Source organism: Augochlora pura, chromosome 2, assembly GCF_028453695.1.
Source record: "Augochlora pura isolate Apur16 chromosome 2, APUR_v2.2.1, whole genome shotgun sequence".
Classification (NCBI taxonomy): Eukaryota; Metazoa; Arthropoda; class Insecta; order Hymenoptera; family Halictidae; genus Augochlora; species Augochlora pura.
Genome location: NC_135773.1, coordinates 24,762,252 through 24,786,296, shown reverse-complemented (window position 1 = coordinate 24,786,296; position 24,045 = coordinate 24,762,252). Strand labels below are relative to the sequence as shown.

Below are 24,045 nucleotides of genomic sequence, written 5' to 3'. Positions count from 1 at the left end.
ATAACTTTTTTTGTAATAATATTTGTGCAATTTTTAGGATCGTTGACGTTATTTTTGAACACTAAACTGTCTAACACTCTGACGAACATATATGTATGTATAAAAAACTTCATTTCTTTTAATATTTATACACTGTTCATTGTATATATGCATTATTGTAATATCATATTTATACTGAATAGTGTTATGCGTGGATTGAATTGCTGTCAAAAATCTAACGTGAACTTAAAATTACCGAAGGTTCAGAATCACACAAGATAGTAACGCATGACTAATCATTGCATGTTTCATTGACAAAGGTGCATTGACTTTGATCGTAAATGTATTAGTGTAGCATCGAAGGTCATCAACTTGCGAATCAATTCAACGCAAATTCATCGTCCGCTTTTGGTGAAACAATTGATCTTCATCCACATAAGCCGAGGTAATCGGCGGCACGACAATAGAAGCCGAGGCATCTTCGCACCAGCCATTCCACATCAAATCATATAGGATCTGACACCATAGTCGCTATAGGATTTTCAAATTTCCAAGGTTCGTCATGTCCTGACAAATCAAGTCTTGTCTACTTTAATTTAACACGTACAGTGTCAACGAATTATTATTATTATTCCAAGTTGAGAACAAAAGAACATGACAGAATTAAAGATCGGCTGAATACGAAGGATGGGTGATCTAACTCGGTGGTGCTGGAACGAGCGAAACAATTTCCCGCGCACGAATGAACACGTGGATCAACGCGTTATGGTGGTATAGAATCTACCGACGATCCCTCCACAATATTTTGTTCTTGTGCTTATAGGGAAACTAATTCGTCTATTTGACAGTATATATATCTATAAACATGTCAGAGCGATAGCTTGTTTTTAGGGACAATCGAAGACAGATAGTCTAATTAGGTTACTCCGTTTTCGATTAATTGATGGAACGGTCGGGGGTTGAGAAAAGGAAAGTATTCTTCGTCGTCTCTATTATTTGTGGTTTAATTTGGTGGTAGAAAGATGTTTCAAGCATCATTTGTAAATGGTTTTTCGAATATTCCTTTTTTCCATAATAACGACGAGAATAACAAGAAAGTTTTAGTTGAAAAGGTTTTTAACACAATGTTGGTCTATCTGGGTCCATGGGGTTGCGCGTGAACACCCATTCGCCGATACCAACAAGGTTAACAGAGCTACAAGAGATTTCACAGCTATGACTTCCTTTTTCGATTTTTTTTCGGTGGCAAGGGAAAGCCGAAATTGTTTATTATACTATAGCAAAAGGGTAGCGACGCCCGGCGTCTGCGCGTCGCGACGGTTTCTATGTATAGCCAATGATACAGCGGGCGTTGAGGGCATCGGTTCCTGCGTGCGAATCATATGTTCATTGCAAGCCTGGTCATCGGCCAAGGCGCATGGATTTTCACTTCGAAAGGTGAACCTGTCCGATAAATCGATACCTTTCGAAGTCAAAATTCACAAGTTCTAGTACCGCCGCGCGTAGTCCTCGCGTCGCATAATATATTTCCGGGCGGTAGCCGTACAGTTCGCAGCTTCGAAAGTGTCACAGTTTCGCGGATTAATGGTTTAATCGTTGCCGTTTTATTACTATCTATTTAAAACGGTGAAACGGTTGCCTGTGAAAACGGTGGAGAAACAAGGGGGGGGGGGGGGGTTGAAATGATTAAGAATTTAATGCTGTGAGACGGAGTGTATAATATATTTTTTAACTGTGGCTGCAGCAAATATTCTTTCGATCGAGCTTCTTCGACCGACGAGGGCGGGGGTATATCGCAATTGCTGTTTACACGAGAAGGTAAATTAGTGGTGGTATGCATGCTTGGTTGTCCCCCTTTCCCGTGTCAAAGTTCGACGGTCAGTTACCCCTAGTTACAAGAAAGTTTTGTGACAATGATTCCGTGAAGTCAATCCGCTCTCGTCGTTTCTCGCTTGCCAGGAGGAACATTATTGTACGTCGTTGAACGGATTTGTGAGCAGAAAAAAATTGTGAGCACAGTACTGTATGATATTTCTGATTAATTTAATTTTTTAGTCTTTTGTCTGGAAATTTTTAAACAATTACTTATTTACTTCGCGGAGATTTGCTATCCTCATCCCTTTAGAATAATCAAGGGCTAGCCTCCATATGTCAGTAGCCTTTACGTGCAAGGTCATTTTACAAGTAACACGGACTTCGTTTTTTCTTTTTATAAAATTAAACATTGAACATAATCATTATTTTTCTATATATTATTATTCTATTATTATTCTATATATTAAGGAAAATAATATTTTCTATTTCATTTCTAGGGAAATAAATTTTAATTTCCTATTCTCGGATTTATTAATTAATGCGACTTTGATATTATGGGAATATCGGAGTTGATATTAGGATTTAACGTGTTAAGAGTACAATTGAAATGCCCCGTTAATTTACATCGGTTATAAATTTCATTCCTTGTGGAACAACCAACCGAACGAGACTAAAAGAAGCCGGCAGCTAAGATAAACATTTGATTCTCGAGTGATTATCTTTGCGATGCCTCGACCAACTACGGAAACACCGATTGTTTAATTATCGATAATCACGCCCCGGAGTATTTTAATCGCGTTTACGGTGTTTTCTTTTCGGCACCACGGCATCGTACCCGAAGATTACGATAACAAATTAAGGCGTCTTTCGGTTCGCTCGCTGCACTTCCACTATTTATTATTACACAGTCCGTTTTAGAGTGGATAGAGCGAGAAACAATTAAAGTTTTATAGGTTTATAGTTAAAGTTGTATAAGTTATATTATATTCTAATTATGCCGCTAATTTGAAACAAAAGGATCGAGTACAATAGTTTGTGGCTGTGACGTGGTCTGAAGTAAGTAAAGTGTTTTATTATTTCAAAAAATAGTAACAATTTGTATTTGGAAGTTTGTTTTTTAGGCTTTTTTCTTGGTTTTGGTATAGTAAAAAATTGAACTAACTCTAATATAAATTGAACTAACTTTAATAACAGTAATCGTCAAAATTACACGATATTAATATTGCTTACATTAATTGAATTTATGAAAGATATTCGCAGCTTTCAGACACATAATTTTCTATATACAATTCCTCGATCACATTTACTTGCATTGAAAAGTCTACTGCACGTGTCACATTGTACCTTTCGTTGCTTTCCTAACACCTAAATCAGATTACTGATGTTTTTATGGTTTCCTGTCCGATCATTACATGCTTACACTACTGAAAACAATAAGCGTTTTACCTATTTCCAGATACAGAATGAAAGAAAATGCAATAAATGTGAGACAAGTGACAATTTAATCTTTAGAAACTGTAGAATCGTCCTGCATGTACTATTAACGGAATATTAACCAAAATGTAGCATATACACATGCACGCACTTATTTAAAGTCTCCGTTCAATTACAAATTCGAATACTTTATTATGATAAATTACAAGCACTTATTTAGAAGCTCTGTAAAAGATTTTTATTTTTCTAAAATAATAATCTTTACTGTACACACACCGCGTACAATTTCAATAACTTCGTCTGTTACGTTTAAACGTAAAATATTGCTGTTACTTTATTCACAAAAACGCGAAAGTCGCGAATTTGATTTCATGCATATGAAATTCTGGAAAATGTGAAAATTTGTTATAGGACGTTATCCGGGGGTTCTGAACCTCGTTCACGTGTCGTTCTCGAGACACGAGACAGTCGCTTTTCCGTGAAAAAAGAAAGAAAAATCCGCAGACAACGATAAAATCGTTACCGTTCAATAGCAGTAGTGGAATGTGGATTTTGCGCACCAGAGCGCGCAGCACCCTCTTTTCCTCTTCCTCCTCTTCCTCCTGCTCCTCCTCCGGGTGGTGAGGGTGAGGGACTAACCAGAGAGTGTAGATCTCTGTGGCGAACTGTGTAGACCAGTCAGAGAGTATTGATCACGCGAATGGTAGCAACGGTGGATTTCAACCCGTGGCCACTGTTCGGCAGATTATTCCATTGATATCCAACGTATTTCATCCCCTTCGTATCAATGTCCAGTTAACTGTGTATTCTGATCTAGAAGTTAGGAGAATTTTTAATTACCGATATTTTTAGAGTTCGATTCGAATTAACTAGTAAATGCACAACGATCCACAGCGTCTAGTAATTACTTTATACTTTCATACCGATTTAGCGTTCTTACCAAGCTTAGCATTTTAGCAGGACTGCTGAAAAAGTAAAATAAACGTTTCCTTTAGCTCGAATTACAACGATTCCCAGCAGCGTTTATCGGCAACGTCACGACTTCTTCGAAACGAAACAGATCCGTTCGACGTTGTACATGATTGGACGGATGTAGTACGAAATCATTGTGATATTAATTACAGTAGCGATTTACATTTATGGTTTTTGTAAACAACGTCACGAAAACTCTGCGAGACACAACACATTGCTACGGTGAACGTACCGTCTGGAAATGATTTGTGTAAATCGATACGCAGGTTTACAAATGTCGAGTATTTTGCCACCGTATCACGTACAATCACATATTCTTGCTCGAATTACAAGCATGTTATGCGACGGGTCAATTAACTTTTTATGGAACTATGCTAGACGGAATCGGAAGGATTTACAGGAATCGCAGCGATTGCTTCAGAAGAAGAATGACGGCGGCGAACAAAGAAACTACAGAGAATCCTCTAATTACTGTAGTAGTAAAAAGTCTTAACTTTGTCGACACCGATCAATTCTCTTATATTTAAATCTTTCTCACTGAAATAATCGGATAAAGTTTTGCGACGCACGGAGCAAATCGAGCTAATAAATAATCCTGTCGTGTGCAAATGAGGTATCTATTTCTCGAGTATAACAGTTACATACATATTACACTCGACAACGTAATCGCCGTTTCTAAAGTAGCTTGTACTTATGAACCGTGTGTACGTACCTTGGCGAAAAGGCACGCGTTTAGGGGTTAAATCGCGATTTAAGAAGGATGAATAGAAACGACGATAACAGTAACCCGTGATTATCAATTTGCAAATGATAACGAGGTATCGACTGCGGATGTGATTTGTTCGGAGTAAGAAATTCTGCCTTGGCAGTGGGGAAATAGGATATTTTAAACGAATTGCATATTAGTATCAAGGTTGCCGCGACTGTATTGCAGTTGTCGGAACAGTTGTGTAATCCAACTCTTTGCCATCTTTCTCGAAACACGACTTGATTCGATATCGAACAAGGATACCTCGAACGTGAGCCGTTCGACGCGACGATTTCACACGCGAGTTCGCTGCCACGTAATAACATTTTCAGTAATGGCAAGCAACTCGTTCCTATTGTATACATTTTTCCTCGCGTATCATCTTCCCCGTTAACATAGATTCACGCGGAGCCGATGAAATAACAATTTTACATATTCAATGTAATTAATCGTTCGTCAACCGTACTTCGTTCGAGGCAAAGTCATCGCGCAACAATTTGAAAATACGGTACCAATAATTTAACAGGTGACCGCCTGTTGCACACGAGCGCGACGCGATTCCTCGTCAGTCTTCAAAAATGAAGTTTTATCGTAACAATTTTGCGCATATATGTTGTTCAATTCGTATATCATAGCTCGTTTACTTCCATCTATCGCCTTACCATCGAATTTATCTGTTTTAGGTGTTTCGTCTTCTAAATTGTTTTTATTAGATTCTGTAACAAATACTTATTTTAATTTAAAGATACAGTAGCGTAGAAATTGTTTCAATCGTGTTATTGCCTCTAATGTTCTAGTCGAGAATTTGTCTAGGTGTATTCTTGTTCTAATCATGCGAAATATATTAATGTACGTGGTATCCTATCGTTTTGTCCAATATTCGAGATTGTAAGACATACTAAAAAATACTACGCTTGAAATGACCAATGTTGATTCGTGCCCCCGCTATCGCGCAGTCCGATACGAAAATAAATACGATCATACAAAATTGTATTAATTCGTCGGATAAGACTACGAGAGCAGTTTAGGCAAGCAGCGATAACGTTTCTTGCAGAATCGCCTCGAACAATGTACCATTGTGTAGAGAAACGTGTAGACGAACCTAAAAAGCTGAAGCTAAGAACGCCAAAGTTCGTTTTTATGAATTGGTCGATAAAGAAATGACGAAATATCTTATCATCTTTGGGTCCCTCCGTTCGAGATATAACAATATATATTCAATATTGTTTTCTAGATATTTCACTATTTCGGACGGTAAAAATCGTTTATTTTCAATCTGTTCACCAGTTTTACGATTAAAAATGCTCTGCCGCGCAACGTTTCAACGATAGTAATTATTTCGGTTGTACTGCGATAGAAAACAAGAAGCTGTTCGATGTTACAAGGTTTTACCTGAGCAACGCGTGCCTGTATCCAACGTAATACAAAAGATTTATCACGTGATTTCTGGTAGACGGGATACTGGCGGTCACTTTTGAAACCACAAAAGCGCATCGACTTACTGCCGCTTGATTCATTCCTCGAGTGACTTTCGCGCGACACGTGTTTTGGCGCAAACAGCTCCTCGGCGTATCTGTTTCACCAACCGGAGGACCATCTTTTTTTGTCTCCAACCATGGCGATCGGTCGATCGTTGTTTGCCTCGGAGTGAACGAATCAGTGAATCGCGATCATTCTTCGCCTGTCGCCATTTTATAATTAATTCTTCAGCTGCACAATCGATACACCGTTACAGACGTCCGCGACTGTGAAAATAACTTCGATCTGCCGCCTTCAGAAATTATTCTGTCAACGATCTATTATTGCCAGCTGCTAACTACTGAGCCCGCGTGCTGGTTTTAAAATATCATTTTTCAAACAATTTTTCGGAATTTTTGTTTTGGTAAAATATAGAACTTTTTTTTGCATCTAGTTCTGTTACATACGTTTATGGACAGTTTAAATACACAATTAATCTTGCCGAAGCAAAAATCATCAAAATTATGTGATTTATGTCCTGTTTTTATTGCGGAGTGTTATTTGTGATCATTTATAAGATAAATAATAAATTTTGAATAGTTTCCAAGGTGCCGATTAAAACGCACATGTCCAGTATAGGGTTAACAGGATTCTTCGTGTCGGTGCTTAAAATCTTTTTTTAGATAAGAATCTGAAAAAATAATTGTCTCAGAACTCATCAATCGCAGTTTCTACTTAATTATATAATATTTTTGTATTATGCTTACTGGATTTATTCGTAAAATGTTAGCTTCGCGGATAGCATCTATGTTCGCGTAAATAAATGATTGAAAAATTTATTTTATTGACCTAGCTAGGTGTGTCACCCCTTGATATGATAACAACTGCGATTTAGTTGATTGAAGTTTCTGTCTAGACAGAAACTATTACTGAATTCTTTTTTCGTCTTCCATTTTTGTATTCCCTATCTACGTATGTGCACGTAATCTGGAATTATTTTTTTGGGCTTGAAAAATATAAATCTTAAGGTTCAAGAGCGAGTACTTTGTCAATGAGAATAACGTGCAAGTTTTTGGGTTTGTAAGACGTTAGGAAAATAACTAGAAATTGAATTACTTCCTGGTTTACCAAAGCCTACTGACTATATTATTTTTCAACGAGCACTCTTGCATATTCATTATTGAATTAATCTTAATTTGTTATTATCGTAATTCCTTGTAACCATGGAAAACGAAATTTTCATTCGAATACTATTGTATCAGATGAAGCAAATTTAAATTAACTTATCCCTCTAATTGATCCTATAATAATTAATCAGTTCGATCATTTTTCGCAGCTGAAGGATTAATAAAAGTTCAAGTATACATATAGAAGAACGTTTCACGTCTCTCAGCATATAAGAACCGTGCCATTTCGATGGAATAAAGTGCTAAAAGTTCAGTGCGTCGAAGTAATGATACCTAAACTGCTCTCGCATCGAAACAGAATGACGTCGACGCTCCTTGATTGTTTCGGGTGCAGCTTGCTCTGGGTTGCCAGCGAGTGGATCATTTCGTACGCGTTCAAGCTGTGTCGCAAACATACAGCCACGCATTCTGAGCTTGCAAGCATGCGTTTCCTTCCATTTAGGGAGAAATGCTTCGAGGAGACGCTCGAAGCGAAAGGTGAGACGAAACACTTACGAAAATAGCACCCCAGCATTTAGCAAACACGAATTCAATCTGCACGAGATATAATTCCGATTACTTTCGATTGGGAAATCTATTTAACTTGGCTTCTTCGAAATGAATCAATTTACAATTCCGATCGTTTATTACCCGAGAATTACTATCGCAAGGTTGGTTCGAGTATGGAAGGCAGAATGGTCGAAAGTGAGCATCGTGAAGTACAGAGTGAACAATACAAATGTTTATAGAGTGTTTGGGCAGCGTCGGCTGATCCGAGATCATTGTTTAGGTTCTCTGAAGTCCTGCGTGGCCGAAAGATGAAGCGCGAGCGAGTGAGAGGGAAATAAAGAGAGAGAGAATGGGCTGGGAAGGGTGGATGGGCCGACGAGAAAGGTCGAAGCATTCAAACGAGAACCGTGTAAACTTGTGCGTTGAGACGTAGTCGTCGTAGTAGTGGTCACCATTGTTATTATTTTATTTATCTGTTATTATTACGCTATGTTATCTCAATCGAAGGCGCAGAGGTACACCTATCATTTTAATATGCGTACAATCATATCGATTGCCTACTAATAACAGTATGTTTAAATAATCGTCACGTCTTAACCGATATCTCCAGCAATTTAATGAACAAGAAGGCCTTGTACGACAATTGATCGACAATTTGAACACATTCTGCTGTGTTTGATTGAAAGAGCACGGGCGGACCTTGGAAAAGAGTCTAGCCGCGTTTCAAGGCTTTATCGATGCGGTGCAATTCTATTAACACCTAATTTTCGCACATTTTGCCATTGTTACAGCAGCTGTGCACATGGCGCATTGAATTCGCACATTTTTCGCTGTTTGCGTCAACCATTTTCATTCTTCACAGTTTCCTGAATAATACTATTCGATGATAGTGCACGACTACGGCTAATGCGGTAACATTTCGTTTCTTAATCATTCAAATGAGTTCGTAATATGTATTCCGTTTTATTTTACACGATTTTAGTTATTTCGTAACGAAGGGGAACCTCTTTTTAAGCGCGAACATAAACATTGACAGAAAGCTCAACAATCTAAACATTATCGTATATGTATATTGTATAAGTGCGAAGACCAATTGCATAGGTACATATGTATATTCTGCAAAGTGGAATCGAGAGTTATACAATAGTACGGAGACACGATGGATGAATTTTTCATTCCTTCTTCTGGAAGCAGGATGTGACGCGTGTACCTAGAAGACAATTTCAGTTCACCAAAATCAATAGTAAGCTGCATACGAGACGTTCATTGTGACTTCAAGGTTCTGTCGCACGCTCGCACGCTCTTATTTCGATTCATTGTTTTTTCCTGTTACCCTTCCCTTTGTTTCTTGCGTATATTTTTCACCCGTCGTCGTATACCGCTGCCATTATTCAATGGTCTTTAGTAGAGCGTGACAAACTATCGCAGATAAAACGAATCTCGACGGTACGTCAACGCATACTCTCGGAATTCGAAACATAAAAAAATATTCATAAAACATAAATTCAATCGAAACATGAATTCGGAATTATTTCGCTATACCGTGCTATTGTTAATGCCAGTAAATCAATGATCATTGCGCGGATTACGGTAAGCACACGGGTTAGAAATTGCATGCGGGCGAAATTAAATCGAACAGATGTCTTCCAACTATTGTGGTTTTGATTAATCTAATGGAGGGTGATCGAATCAAGTCGTCTTTGCTTCGGAGCTGAAATAAATCGTTTAACATTTCCTTTGTGTAATTTAATAATTTCAGTTTGTCAAATTATACAAAAATTGCGATATAATTTCGAGCACTCTGTGAAACTTTGACACGTAAAAAAGATTCATTGCAGGAAGCATGATTCAAGTGAAAGGTCTGCAATAGTAGAAATTCGAAGTAGCAATAAATAATATCGAATACTTAATGTTTCCACGGATTTCAATAAATTAAACAAGAACTTGTAATCTGAAAATGTTTGTAAATCTTCTAAAGTTCGACTATGTCGCAATCATCCTCGTTATGATGATTATTACACTGTATTGCATAAGTAAATAGACCATTACCTCAAACTACACATCAATTGCAATCGTCGTTAAGTTGTTAGCTGGAGTATGCTGCAACAAAACGAGTTTAAAAAGTCCCTAATGTTTACACGGTCAGATTAATTTTCGCGAAACAAATGAGACGTATAATGTGTTATCTTTTATTATTTCTTATATTAAAAGAGTTATCTTTTACTTTTACTTTTACTTTTAATTTACTTTTATTTTTACTTTTAATTTACTTTTATTTTTACTTTTACTGTCTCAGATTCTGAATAATTATTAGCTAAGTAAGCAACGCGAAGGGCAAGGGGAATCGGTCACCTGCTCCAGCTAATCGCGCCTCATGTCCAGCACGGTGTACACGTGAAAATAAGTTATGCAAGGAGTGGGGTTGGCGGCACACGAGTAAAAGTCCCCGCGCAGTGGCGTAGAGAGTCGCGAAGATTATAATTCTGAACTACGAACAAATACGTGTACGATTAAATATTAGAATATAACTTTATAACATATGTAATGATTCGAATTGTAACGTTTTGTTAAAGAAAACTGTAAAACTGTAGAAAGTCGATACGTATTCGAGAGCAACTAGGTATGTAACAGTTTTTGCTGTGTGTTCTCTCGCTACGTTCATCGTATCTTACTCGTCTTACTAAAATGCGGGCGCGCCTAATCATTTTTAATTAAATTACAAGCCCGTGTGAAAGCTAGCTTAATTTAATTATCCGTGCACGGTCAGACCTTTTATCGTTGACGTTGTTGTTGCGGAAAATTCGATGCAGCAAATTCGAAGCAACGTTTCGGTTTTGTCTAATATTATTCTTAACACGCGTAAATGAATTCTTGTGCCTTTCACAGCCAGCCATCTTCTGGCACGCGAAGCTTTCGAAACCAGGGACATTTTTGCTAAAATTATTTGACCCCGGTGGGAACCATACTCCAGTTCCTTGCCTCCTATATGTATACACCTCTAATTTTAGCAAAAGTGTGATTCATAAACTACAAGGGAACTATCGAGGCTCCACGTGTGATAACGGTTTTTTAAGGTCTATTCTTAACACATTACTCGTCCACGTAACGAACATTCGTCGTTTCGCTAACAATCACCAATAACCAAACGACGAAACTTCGTCAATTGTATATTATTATTGAAGATGATTGATTTTTTTTCTTTTGATTCTAAATAAATTGAATTCTAATCTTTATCAAATAGAGATAAAATATTTATAGTAAAACTTTGATTTGCTATTCAGTGTTATTAAAATTTCTCTTCTTGTTTTCGCGGTCTTGGCTTGGCTAGGTGTAACCTTGGTCGAGGTTTCTAAAATAGAAGTATTCGCATGTTTCTCGGAAATCGTGGTGAATTAACACTTGTTAATTATCCGTTCAAAATGCAAAATAGTATTAACATCGTCTGACGGTTCCTGTCGATTATATCTTTGCACGAAGGGAAGCACGTGATAAATGCTGTGAAAAAAAAACTAAGTGTCTAAAAGTAAACTTACGAATGAGATAAAAAAATACGCGTGTACAAACGGAGGATAAACATATTCTTCCGTAAAAATGTAAATTAAAATACATACTTGAAAGTAAAGTTGAGAATTTTGTTGAAAATACGATTTAGTTTCGAACAAGTAACAGGTTATTTTAGTGAAATAGAGTAGAAGTGAATGATAATAGGAATCCGATAATAACGCAACAATTGATACAATTTATGAATTGCATAATAATATTGGTAAGCGAACGATGATATGAAAACGCAATACTCGGAAAGTTTCGATTTGTTCTGCAAAAAGTTTTATCTGGCGTTTGACTGCACTATCAAATATTGTCGTACCTTATTTTGCATTCGAGTGCACCTTATCGGAGGGCAAGGTAAGCGCTGTGTAAAGGAGATGTCGGTGCTTCGACGTACAGATAATATTCATTCCAGGATGTTTTCTTGCTATATGTTTCCTGTTTGTCAATTTAGATATTATCATTACTATACTATATTATCATTGCTATACTCCATTATCGTCTTCATGCATTTGCAATGAAATTGTGTAGGTAAAATACAAAAACAGTAGACTTTAGAATTAGATTATAATTCAGTCTTTTAAATCCCTAAAAGAAGTTGATACTGAATATTTTTATCTCGCACAAAGATTCGTGGTAAAATCATTAGTAGATTGCTTATCTTCACATAAAGAAGAAACTTTTTTTTTACTAATTGCATAATCTAGAAACCACGTAAATATTTCTATCCTTTGATAACAATTTTAATAATGCTTTCGTTGGGCATCGATGACGAATTTTCGCCTTGCGCACAAAATCTGTTAAGCTCTTGATAATTTCTTAAGCTCTTAAGCCCGTCTCAATAATTTCTGGTATCGCGGACGGTGAATCGATCGCTGGCCATTTTCCCGCGACTTGGCTGAATCGTTTCGTATACAATGAAACACTCGCGACACCTGACATCGTGTCGCACTAAATACATGTATCGTCGGTTCGACGAATATGTCTGTTTAAAAGGAATTTTTGTTTAAAAGAAGAATATAATATAAAGACAGACAATAATAAAAAGAGGTACTGTGAACTTGTATTCACAAATTACACCTGTTGGTGGATACTAATTTTTTATTTTTCCAACAATGTTAAATGTTACTACAATTTAACACCAACGAATGCAGAACATCCTAAACCATTGTTGCAGAAAATATTTGAATAACGACTGTTCGAAGGAAGTTATTTACATTGGCAATCATACGGAGACGTTTGGACACACGGTACTGCGACAAGCGAAACCACTTGACGTAAGATAAAGTATTTGTTTGAACAAATAGCCGAATTCCCTGTCTCCCATGGCCGCGTCGTCAGGCAAATCGCATATCCTTCTCTCATCCTGTCGGTCTAGAGTGCTTCCGATTACAGTTCAAGGTATCGATAAGGCCCGTTCCCATGGCCCGCCTTCGAGTTATTCTTCGGTACGTTGCCCTGAGACCTTTAACCATTGTTTATAAATAATTGTCACTGCTGTTGATAAACGCGAGCGCATACGTATACATTAAAGCGAATCCCCACGAGTACTGAGTCATTCATGGGATGGCAGTCCGCCACGAGCACGATCGATCTGTCAGTCGAGCGAGGCTGCTCGTCGTGGGAGGGTAGCTGCGTGCTCTCCGTCGTATTTCTATAGTTCGTTTTCTATTTTACAATTATAATAGCGCGTCAGTGGAATTCTTCAACGACCAACGTATTATTAAATTGCTCTCTTGCCAAATGATTCGATGTAATAACAAAATTTCAGTAAATCCATTAGACATCGTGCAGCATTTATATAGTAAATATTTGGGTATATTTGCTTCTAAAGTCGAAGGAAACAAAAAAGTATTTCTTTCTATAAACTATATTCATCATATAATACGAGAATTTTTATATATTTCATTAAAACTCACGGGGCATTTTGGTCTAGAACTGGTAAATGCTAAAACTTCTTTCTAGCAATGATCAATTCGGTAAAACTATCACAGAAATATTTTATCCAAATTTTTCAAATATCTTGCAATTTTTCTGCTGTCTAATTTAGGTTTAATTAAGAGTAATATATTGTAATTGTTATTGCTATATAAGCTGTTTATTCATAACTTCGCGTGTAATAGGAAGATTTCAAAGTAACTTAAATGACTTAAAAGACAAAGTGAATAACAATTATTGGATCATGGATTTTCATCAAATGGTAAAAGTGATTTTTCATAGTCGGAACCTGCGTGTTATAACTGAATTGTTTAGTGCAGCGTGCGGTGTGTATTTGCAACATTAGGGTACCTCGTGTTCGATTGTCAGTGTTCTTTACGTAGGCTGCGGTTAGTGGATCGGAAGATTTTGCCGAAAACGACAGAAATCTGATGCTTGTTGTCAAAATGACAGTTACTTACGATGGTAAGATATACATGTATATGACACAAAGTATATATATATATATATATATATATATATATATATACAATATTTGCACGTACACACGCCGCGGGAGGTACAGTGGATGTAAAAAGTATTTTTACAGCACACCGCAATAATTTTGTATATCTCAACGAGATACGTTGGCGTTGAAAACAAAACAACAATTTGTCTACACTTTATGGACAATTTATGCTAATTCTTTCAATAATCTGATTTATTAAAAATTCTGCACGAACTATATCGTGCGTGATCGAAAAACGATTAATACAATAGTAACGGAATATCATATTAATAGAAAAATAAAATTTGGAGGACTCGGAGACGCATTGTTTTAACGTTGAAAATAATAAATGTAATGGATACAATTAACGAATACAAGACTGTAGCCGTGAGTAATAAAATGTTATTGAGCACTCCGCGCTGCACGTAAAAGTTATAGATTCCACCGCGTTCACCTTTAATGATCACTTTAATCGCCGATAATTGAATCGCGAACGAAAGATTATTGTATTTAGTATCTGCCATAAACATTGCCAAACCTTTGTATGATTTAGATATAGATTTCGTTTGTATTTCACACGAATATCCCTCCGAATGAAAATGCATATATGAAATTAAAAATCGGTCCTGTCGAGTTCGGTATTCATCTCGCGGCGATCATTTGAGAAACGTGACTCACGGAAGACAGTTCAAGATGCGAGAAGTGTCACCGTCTCTCTTGCACATATTATTGCGACACGCAGTTTGTCACGCTCGCTTATTTGGTAACATTGTTTCCTTCTAATTAAAACCAGTGCGAACGAGGAAATGAGAAAAGCTTGAATCTATTAACAGCTTCCGGTCCTTTGGAATTTAACTAACCTCCTTCATACATCTCTCTCTCCTCCTCTTTGTCCTTCGACAAAGACATTACTAAATGGTTAATCCATCCTCTTGTTAATTTCTTAACAGAATCATTGCCATTAACGAAACATTTTCGAGTAGAAAAATATAATAAAATAGAAAAATAGTTCTAGTTTATCCGAGCCTTCGTAAAAGTGTTTTCTAATACTTATGGACGGGGGTGTACGAGACTCCTTACGCATTCGAAGTGTTAGGATCTTTTTGTCGCATGGTTATTGTCGAAGGGAATCCTCTTGGAGAAACGAATGAAAAGCCCTTTCAGGTTCTAGAGTCCCCCGGGTCCTTTCAAAGTCCAAGACCGTTTGGTTCGTTACCTGATTTACCGTCGTAACTCAAAGCCTGATTAGATGCATTCGCCAACACGTTTCGAGACGAAGAAACGTATATTTAAAAAATATACGGGGTGATCGGTGAAATTTATTTAACCGTGGCTCCTGTTTAACTAATAAACACGTTTCATTTAGCAGCGTTTTTCAAGTAAAAATGTTTCGAATCGCTTTTCAGTCCCTCACCGAAGCAATCGAAATTCTGTAAGTTATTTAACGCTAAGCAAATTTATTCCCGTTTTGTCTGGGACGGTAGGTACCGGAGACACGATATTTTCCGATAAATCAGGCTATACGTATACGTGCACGTATTTGTGTAATGTCAGTTCCCTTTTTTTCGTTTGATTGTAGGCGAGAGCTCGCGATGCGCTCGCTTCGAGACTGAAAAACTGCGGCAGAAGATTCAGGAGTGCATGCGGAACCGAATTTACCCGAGAACAACAATCGGTCCTTTGATTGCGAGGCATTCTTTCCGAGAGAAAACGTTATTCCGAAGTTCACCGAAGGCCATGACTCAAGCGCCACTGATAACGACGGAAGAAACCTCCCTGCATGCCGCGGAATCCGCTGCTTCCAATATGGTGGTGCTCGAGGTGCGAAATCGTACACATTTGTACATTTAGAGTAAGAGATTCGCCGCCAGTTATGAAAATCCACGAATCTTTGTTTCGTTGCTTTTCGAATGACTAATTGTTGTCTATGAGATTCTCATCATGCCTAAACATTACACCATTGTGTTCACAGTCAGCGGAGAAGTTACAGTAGAAACTCTCTTAACCGAAGGTTTATTTTTCTAATGTCCTTATAACGAAACGTTCTATTATTTAAAATTTTCATTCAGGTTTTTTGCTAGGCGAAAATGTGTCTAAATAATACTTTAAAATTTCGCTGAATAAAATGATGAAACCTCTGTTCTATATATGCAACAGTTGTAGATAGAGGGTTAATAATCCATTAACAATGTTGAGGTAAGAGACAAAAAATGATGACTTTATCTTTGGATCAATATAGGCCGGTCTACCTGGTGACACATGGAGGTACTGCGTAGAAAGGGAACGACTCGCCGAGAAGTCGGAGTTGTTCCGCGCGATGCTCGTCGGCCCTCTTGCACCTGAGCCAAGCGATCCGCCGCCACTCCTTAAGCTGCAGCACATGGAGAAGCGCGCATTTGATTATTTGTTCAGGTAAATCGTCAGCCACCAGCTCATTCCATTGCGTTGCGTCGACGTGTAGCCGCATCGGTCCGAAATAAACTTTTATCTCGTAGAACTTTATGAAACTTGACCGGAGAGACTCGCGTTTGCAAATTTAAAAAGAGCGTGACATGTTCCAAGGCAGATTTTATTGCAAATAAAATAAGAAAATAACGATTCGAAGCAACGATTATTTAACTAATTTATTACAATAGTTTACGAAAAGCAGAATTGTATCTTATGGAAAATTCAAATAAATTAATCGAACGAATGAATGAAAGTCATGGATTATATTAAAATAATTTTTTCGGCTGAATACAATTTTTATTCGTGTAAAATAATATTTAACATTTTCTGACAAAGACGTCGTGCACAATGGACGACGATATTGTGGTCGGTTGTAGTAAACAAGGTTAATTTATCTGCGACATTAGGTGATAGCGGTACAATGTCAATGGAAGACTTTGCAAAATAGTTGAAAAATTCCTCGAGCACGAGTTCATTTCAAGGGGAAATAAAAAAAAATAATAAGAAACATTTTCTTTTGGTAATTAGCAAATCTGAAAATACACGATACATGTATGCGCATACTTTATGTTATAAGCTACAAAATATTTACGAATCTACTATCTTTTCGCCCGATAATTTAAGAAGCCCAAGGTACTTCAGGTTTTCCATCGACGTGTTCCGCAATCATGTCGGCCGCGTCTTTGTGGACGCTCGTAATATCTGGTACGATTGCATATTTTTGGATTATTTTTCTGCTTACCTATTCACTGGCAATTTCATGCAACCGCAAATTGGCCAGGTCTCGTTATACCGGAAAGAAATGCTGCAAATGCAAATTACGAAGAACCGTTCCCTAAAATTAGCGCGCGTTCAGAAACGATAACAAGTATTGCAGAAAAATTCTGAGAGCCGTCTAAACTCGTGTCAAGAGGGAACATTTATTATATCGTAAAATATTTGCCATGTAAGACAATTGAAACGATTTTAACGCAGAGATAAAGGATTTTGGTTAAATATTGTAGTTATCGAGCGTGTTAATTCGCGTTCGCTTGAAGTCGGTCGATTTCCTGCGCAGACACCTTCTCGGCAAGCCGATAAATTTCCAATCCGTGTCAACGGCTAGAGCTACTCTCGACGCGGCTCACCAATATCTGTGCCCGGAGTTGGCGTACCTCGCTGTCGAGTATCTCGAAGCGAACTTGAACCCGACCACCGTGCTGGAGATCTATCAAGGACTGAGTCTCTACGCGAGCCCGATACCATTGGACACCTCTAGATCCTACCATTTACCTACGGCACCGCCTGCCCCTGGGGACGATGCTGGAGAAATTGGTATTGTTACAGCCTAGAGGCCATTTGAAGACTGTTATACAATCTTTCTTTACATTGGTTACTTTTCGGCGACCAGACTTCATAATTAGGAAATCTACTAAATAACATAAAGCAGTATTTCAAATTGTCATTTAAAATACGTCTAGATCTGGTAACACTTTGTCAAGATTCTCTTCCCTCTTTACACTGGATATTCACCATGAATATCACAAGTGATCAGAACTATATTCGAATTCCAGCCGAAGTTTGCACGCGACTTCTTTACGCCTGTCTGGACGAAATCGATTCGCATCCAGAGATCGTGTTCAGCCAGGAATATTTCGAGGAACTGAACGCGACGGAGGTTGAACAGTTAGCATGCCGCAACACCCTCAAGTTATCCAACGAGTCCATCCTGTTCTACGCGCTGGATAGGTGGGCGGCGTCCGAATGTCGCAGACACGGTGTCGAACCTTCGGCCAGCAACAAGAGGTCCACGTTGCCCGAGAAGGTTTGGTACAGCGTTCGGTATCCTTTAATGACCGATAGAGAATTCATCGAGGGTCCTATGACCAGCGGAATACTCTCCAGCGAGGAATCCGCCGCCATCGTCGCCAAGATACTTGGACATACTCAAACTCAAGACGGAGAAGAGGTAGAGAGACTTATTGGACACCTTAATATATATAAATCAATTTTATACATTGTTTAAGAGTAAAATTTGAAAAAGAAAAAATTTTTTTGCCAAAATCTTTTTCTTTTCTTTTTTAATGAAACATTAAAGCCACCGTAGTTATTACAGCAGTGTATGTATGTATAAATTGTACGTATATTCGAAATCGCTTCGTACCAAATACGTTGAATATAAACCGCGCCTTCCTTATCGAAAGTCGATATCTTATTGCTGAAAATAGGTTCACCGATTACTATCAGGCACTGCTCTTTTATCTGTCCTTTGGAGTACTAATCATACAGCTTGTTCAAATACAACATTTACGAAATACGGTTATCGTGGCAATAAGTATTTTCAGTCGTCGATAATCCGTCTTGTCGCACACTAGCGATGTTAATTCGAACGTTCTACCGACGTAAATGTTCGCGCTTCGTACAAACCGTAGAATGACAAATAAGGCGTACGAGTTGCAGAAAACCGGCGTACAGTTGAAGAGACGCCGAAAGATGGGACTGTCGACAATCGCATGTGTAACAACTTCGTGTTTTGCGGTAATCAATCGACTAAAGTTGTCGATATATTCTCTTGTTGACTTTTTATCGAAACATTTTATTGCGAGATCGAGAAAGACGATTACAACAATTTTTAATTGTTTCAATGATTATATTAATTTTGTTATTAAAACTAATATCGCTACTGAACAATTTGCTAAAAAATCGTCTGATCGTCTAAAAGAAAATTGTTGAGCTAACTGTCCTTCAACCTTTTGATTTTTACCATTTTAAGAACTGCTACATGGTATTACATATTTCCCAAAAATCGTATAATATACGTAGAGATATTAATCGATCTTGTTACCGTTAGAGAAGTCTATCGAGAAAACTAGAGTTCTTTAAACCGAAACGTTGTTTCTCCACAGCTGAGAAGTCCCGTTGCTGGACCATTATCCAGACTGTCGAGCGCGCCAAGGATCACTGCTAACCAAGGCTGCGTCTCGTCGAAATCGGGAAAGAAAGAACGGCAGGACAATCGAAACAACTGGAGGAAGGAGTGCGCGACGCAAGGGCAAAGGACCTGCGTTAGGATCGGCACCTGTATTCTGCGAGTTCTTGCATGTATCTTCGACTGAATTAGATTAGGATGTCGAAATGTCGTAGGAGGCAGAAATATCAACGGAGAGTCCCAGCAGAAAAGCAAACTTCTTCTCTACTGCGTTCTAACGAGCTTTGATCCATTTTCGACACGGGTTACGTAGGTCGGTTATCAACGGACTGCAGATCTTTGCGCGATTATAGTCCTTTCTACGTTATTTTATAAAGGAAAAGAGAACAGCATAGTCGAAACAAGAGCAGAGATCTTATTGGTTTTGTTAAATTATTTCTTTTGGTATACTCGACGCATTCTCAACCATTATAGTCGCATAAGTATCTGCAGTTCAGTGGTTGGAAAAGGTAACGAAACGCTTAGTGTAATTTATTAAGAAACTATCGGAGCTTTCCAACGAATTGATTCAACTATTTTCATAAAAATACGTGTAAGCAGTGTGACTAGTAATTGTTTGAAAGTGCTTAATTCCGCTGGAATGCGAGTGGACTCAGAATTGGGCTGCGGCTAAAGAAACGTTTGAATCTGTGTGATTTACTAGTGAATCCATTAAAAATCGTAGTTGTTTGTAATTGATTGATAAAATTAAATGTCAATTAATTATCAATTATAATAGGACTACAAATGTTAATGCAGTTCCTAAATAATTGAGTTGACTAATTTCCATTGTCTAACGAACAGTGGAGACTTATTGTTTTTTTCTGAAAAGGATTTAGTAATAGAGTAGATCGTTACAATCAGTTACGTTTGGTATAAATTTTGTTAATAAATTATTATTATTATTATTACATATTTGACCACATTTATTGTTTAGACAATGTCTCTAACGCTAAAATAGGACAAGAAAATTCGCTAGAAACATGTTATATATGTATAATGGTGCTGCGTATAGTTTAATCGATAATTGCAACTGATAGCCCAATATTTCAATTGCAACGTTAATCACTGGTAGCATTGAATGCAGCCCAATTCTGATTCAATCAATCCTTGCCTCTTTCTCGTGATAAATGAACGGTGGGAGGCTAACGTATTAGTTAACATTTATTTTGACCGAAATGGGCCGTTTGATTGTTATTAACTTGCGTGGAATTATCGATGATCGTTTTGATATCAGTTCGTCTATAAAGTGAACATTTAGCATTTATAAATTTTATTATTCGGATATATTTATTTTAAGGCGCGCCAAATGTTGGTCTTGGACGAAAAGTGTTGTAACTAGTTTAACATACTGCGTGAATAATTGTTCTATTATCTATGTTATTGATTCCCTTGGTCGTTATTATACGTAATTACCGTGATTTTAACCTTTTATACCGATACCAAAGAAGAATTTCATTTATGTCTCCAGATACGATGTTTAAACAGTATTTTCATACGAATGTTTCAAGGTTTATATGGTTTTATCAAGTCAGGAACGATTATTTACTTTGTAAACGACACGTTGTGCAAACATCTAATGCATTTGTTTAATATGCTCGAATACGAGTTCTCGAAAACAAAACGTTTCAGTTTCTATATATTCCAAATCATTAAGTGTATAATACAAAATGATATTATTAACAGAAATAGCCAAAGTTATACTTTTGTAAGCAAAGACTGCCAATTTAATTGCAAAATCTTTCATTGCAAGAAAAATATCACCGATTTGCTATGGGTTTGCACATCGATTCTTCTCAACGAATTTTGGACGTAATCCTCAAGCGAAGCGATTTGAAATTTGCGTCCATTATTTTAATTTGTAAACTTTTCGAACTTCAAAGATCTAAATCTGTACAAATGTTTCCTTCCATAGACTTTCTTAAACGCGGTCGTGAATATTGTATAATATTATAGCACGGTAAACATTTCAGTATATTTAAGTAACATTTCCAAGAATACTTCTATTTGCTTTCACGGAAATTGTTACTTGCACGGCGATTAAGCGAATTGCATCGTGTGAATTATTTTTTTGCTTTCGTACGAATAATTTTGCTGCCCGTTATATAAAAATTCCTGCGGAGGCGCGATCAGCGAAGAATATGGCGCGAGGGCCGCCAGGAATTTTTAGTTTCTCGTTGCCATGATTTAGCATGTATCTATTACCGCGCGGTGTTCTTTAGGTCCGTTGTGTTCATAGTTGCTGTTCCGAGTATATAGAATTTAAATTATTAGTTATAGCATGGAATCGTGGCTGGTCCGTGCGAGTGTGCAAAGTCTAACAACGAAGATTTCGCTTTCGCAGAACCTTTGTCTAGATCGAAACGTTGATTAGAATATTATGGGATCGTTTTACTTCTGGATTAACGAGAAAGTCGCTCCAATATTTATTACGCTGTAACTAGTACAGCGGGCCCTCGACTTTTGCACACAATTGGTTCCTGAAAGTGTACGCGGAAACAACGATTTACAAGATGTAATTGTCAATTTGCAATAGTAAAAACATTTACTTCTATAACAGCATAAGTAAAATATTGAAAAATAATATAAAGATTACGAGATCCTAGAAACGCGAGCGAGTCAATGTATTCGATCATTTTTTACCGAAATATTTTTATAGTTTAACAATGACTCTGGTAGAGTTCCTGCGCTTATTCTTAAAAAGAACGATCTTTGAACAGTCTTATTATATTTAATTGCGGCATTTCTGGTTACCTAAAGTAGAAAGATCCTGTAAATTACAGACAATAATGAGTGAATCAATTCTCGCTTTTAATATATAATTAATATCGTTTAACATCCTGCGTTCGGTCATCTGAATTCATATTTTTCAAATGTAATTTAAAAAGGGAGATTAAACAGGAATTGCATAGGAATTACATATCCCTTCCAAAAGGAACTTATTTAGCACTAATTAATTTCTACCGGAAAATAGTTGATAGTTTGTACATAGATCTTGAACCTAGTATCTTCTAAAACAACGCAAAATCGATCGTGAATCTTGAATTTCACATTGCAATTTTCAAGGCACGGCATTATTGACCTGTACACAATTTTCGTTAGCTTTTATAAATTGTTCTGTTATTATAATTCTTATGACTGAAAAGATTGTTTGTTATGAACATTGTATTGAAAATAATATACGCGTTGCATTCAATTCAATTCTGCGATTTAGCTTTAAAAAACTAGCGAAATCTAATATTTTGACGAATAATAAGGTTTACATAATAGCTTTATTCTCTGTGATTCTAATTCCTGTTAAATATTTCTTTTTAAATTATTGGGAAATAAAAACGACATTTGTTCGAAAAGGTTCAATTTAAAGGAGTTGAAAGGATTCGAGAAAATTTCCAGTTTCCAGTGTAATAAATTAATAACATTATAAATTGTTTATTATCGATGTTCCAAGATATTGTTCTTGCCTTTATAGACGCGCAATTCGTGAGATAAATCGAAGATTTTGCAGTATCACAAAATCACTAAAAATCTGGTCTAATTAATAATGAAATAAATTTATGAAACTATCGATAATTACTTCCTCCATTAAATTGAACAACTTTCTATTGGGTGCGTACGAATTAAGGTGTAATTTGTAACAGAATTTCTAATTATAGACATCTATTGGTTAATGCGCCGCATATAGACGCAAAAATTACGAGTTAATTATGCGGCCATGAATTATCGCGGCCTTTACTCACGGTTTGCGGCAATTACTATATCTCATGATCACAAAATCATGCATGACCGCGCGTAGGCGTGTTCTGTCGTTACAATTACAATCACCTGTTGCTATTTGATCAGTTAAATTTTATTCGCGGCGACGTTGCTGTCAGATTACGTTTTAAGATTGAATGTTTATCTAATAAATGTCACTGAGTCTATTGTGTGTTAACGATTATTTATAAGTTGCACGATCTTCGTAGCACGATTAATTAATTAGCGAAGCCGCAGCATAAGCGTTTCAAGTTGATCTCGTAATGATCTGATCAGAAATAATTAAAAACGAAGAATGAAATTTGTGGATGTGAGGAGGATATGACAATGCAAATAAACTTTGTGCGTGTACAGTCCGCAACTGGCATTATTTCCCATTCGTTTAACACTAGCTATATTAAACAGAAACATGACTAATATGACAGATTTTATTATTTGAAGCTTGTTTAAAAATCGAAATTCGTGCCGCGTGCCTCGTATGGCGTGCCAGCCAAGTAGATTGTCTCGCATGATAGAATGGGACAAGCTACATCGTTCGTCGGTAGGACTTGTTTAACACATAACTGTTCTCCCTCTTTTTATTTGATTCTGAGGGCAGCACTGCCTTGCCAGTAAATCGCCCACCAATCAGAGCAAAGAAGTTTCTGTGGTAACCCTCTCTAACGGATCGAGCTGCAGCTTGGGGAGCTGTGGGAACCATTACTGTATGCAAATGATCTGAATCTCTGAATTGTTCCCAAGAGATGTGAATGCTTATTAAAAAATGATGTCACATTATTAGGTTGTTATGAAGATGATATCGCCTAATATGTACAGAGGAAATATACTCAAAGTAATAAATTTC

General features: G+C 37.1%; 1 protein-coding gene across 4 annotated transcripts; it reads left to right on the top strand.

Annotated features, from left to right (window-relative positions):
- Nucleotides 1-1,374: 1,374 nt before the first annotated feature.
- On the top strand, nt 1,375-24,039 carry Axed (BTB/POZ domain-containing protein axundead). 4 transcript variants are annotated; one of them, XM_078188488.1, is made up of 6 exons: nt 1,375-1,797; nt 15,633-15,874; nt 16,293-16,465; nt 17,559-17,815; nt 18,055-18,449; nt 19,387-24,037. In XM_078188488.1, exons 2-6 carry the CDS (start codon nt 15,695-15,697, stop codon nt 19,594-19,596), a joined length of 1,215 nt encoding a protein of 404 aa, XP_078044614.1. In that variant the 5' UTR covers nt 1,375-1,797; nt 15,633-15,694; the 3' UTR covers nt 19,597-24,037. The 4 variants fall into 4 exon arrangements, with proteins under 4 accessions (XP_078044614.1, XP_078044621.1, XP_078044631.1 ...); XM_078188495.1 differs by lacking the exon at nt 1,375-1,797 and adding an exon at nt 1,905-1,988; XM_078188505.1 differs by lacking the exon at nt 1,375-1,797 and adding an exon at nt 7,813-8,070 and having other exon boundaries at nt 19,387-24,039.
- The last annotated feature ends 6 nt before the right edge of the window (nt 24,040-24,045 follow it).

What these genes read in the sequence shown, in the direction of transcription:
- Axed (XM_078188505.1), top strand. Translation starts at nt 7,860, where the DNA reads ATGATACCTAAACTGCTCTCGCATCGAAACAGAATGACGTCGACGCTC. An exon ending in GGAGACGCTCGAAGCGAAAG is followed by an intron (nt 8,071 to 15,632) that starts GTGAGACGAAAC and finishes GTTTGATTGTAG; the next exon opens with GCGAGAGCTCGCGATGCGCT. An exon ending in GCATTTGATTATTTGTTCAG is followed by an intron (nt 16,466 to 17,558) that starts GTAAATCGTCAG and finishes TTTCCTGCGCAG; the next exon opens with ACACCTTCTCGGCAAGCCGA.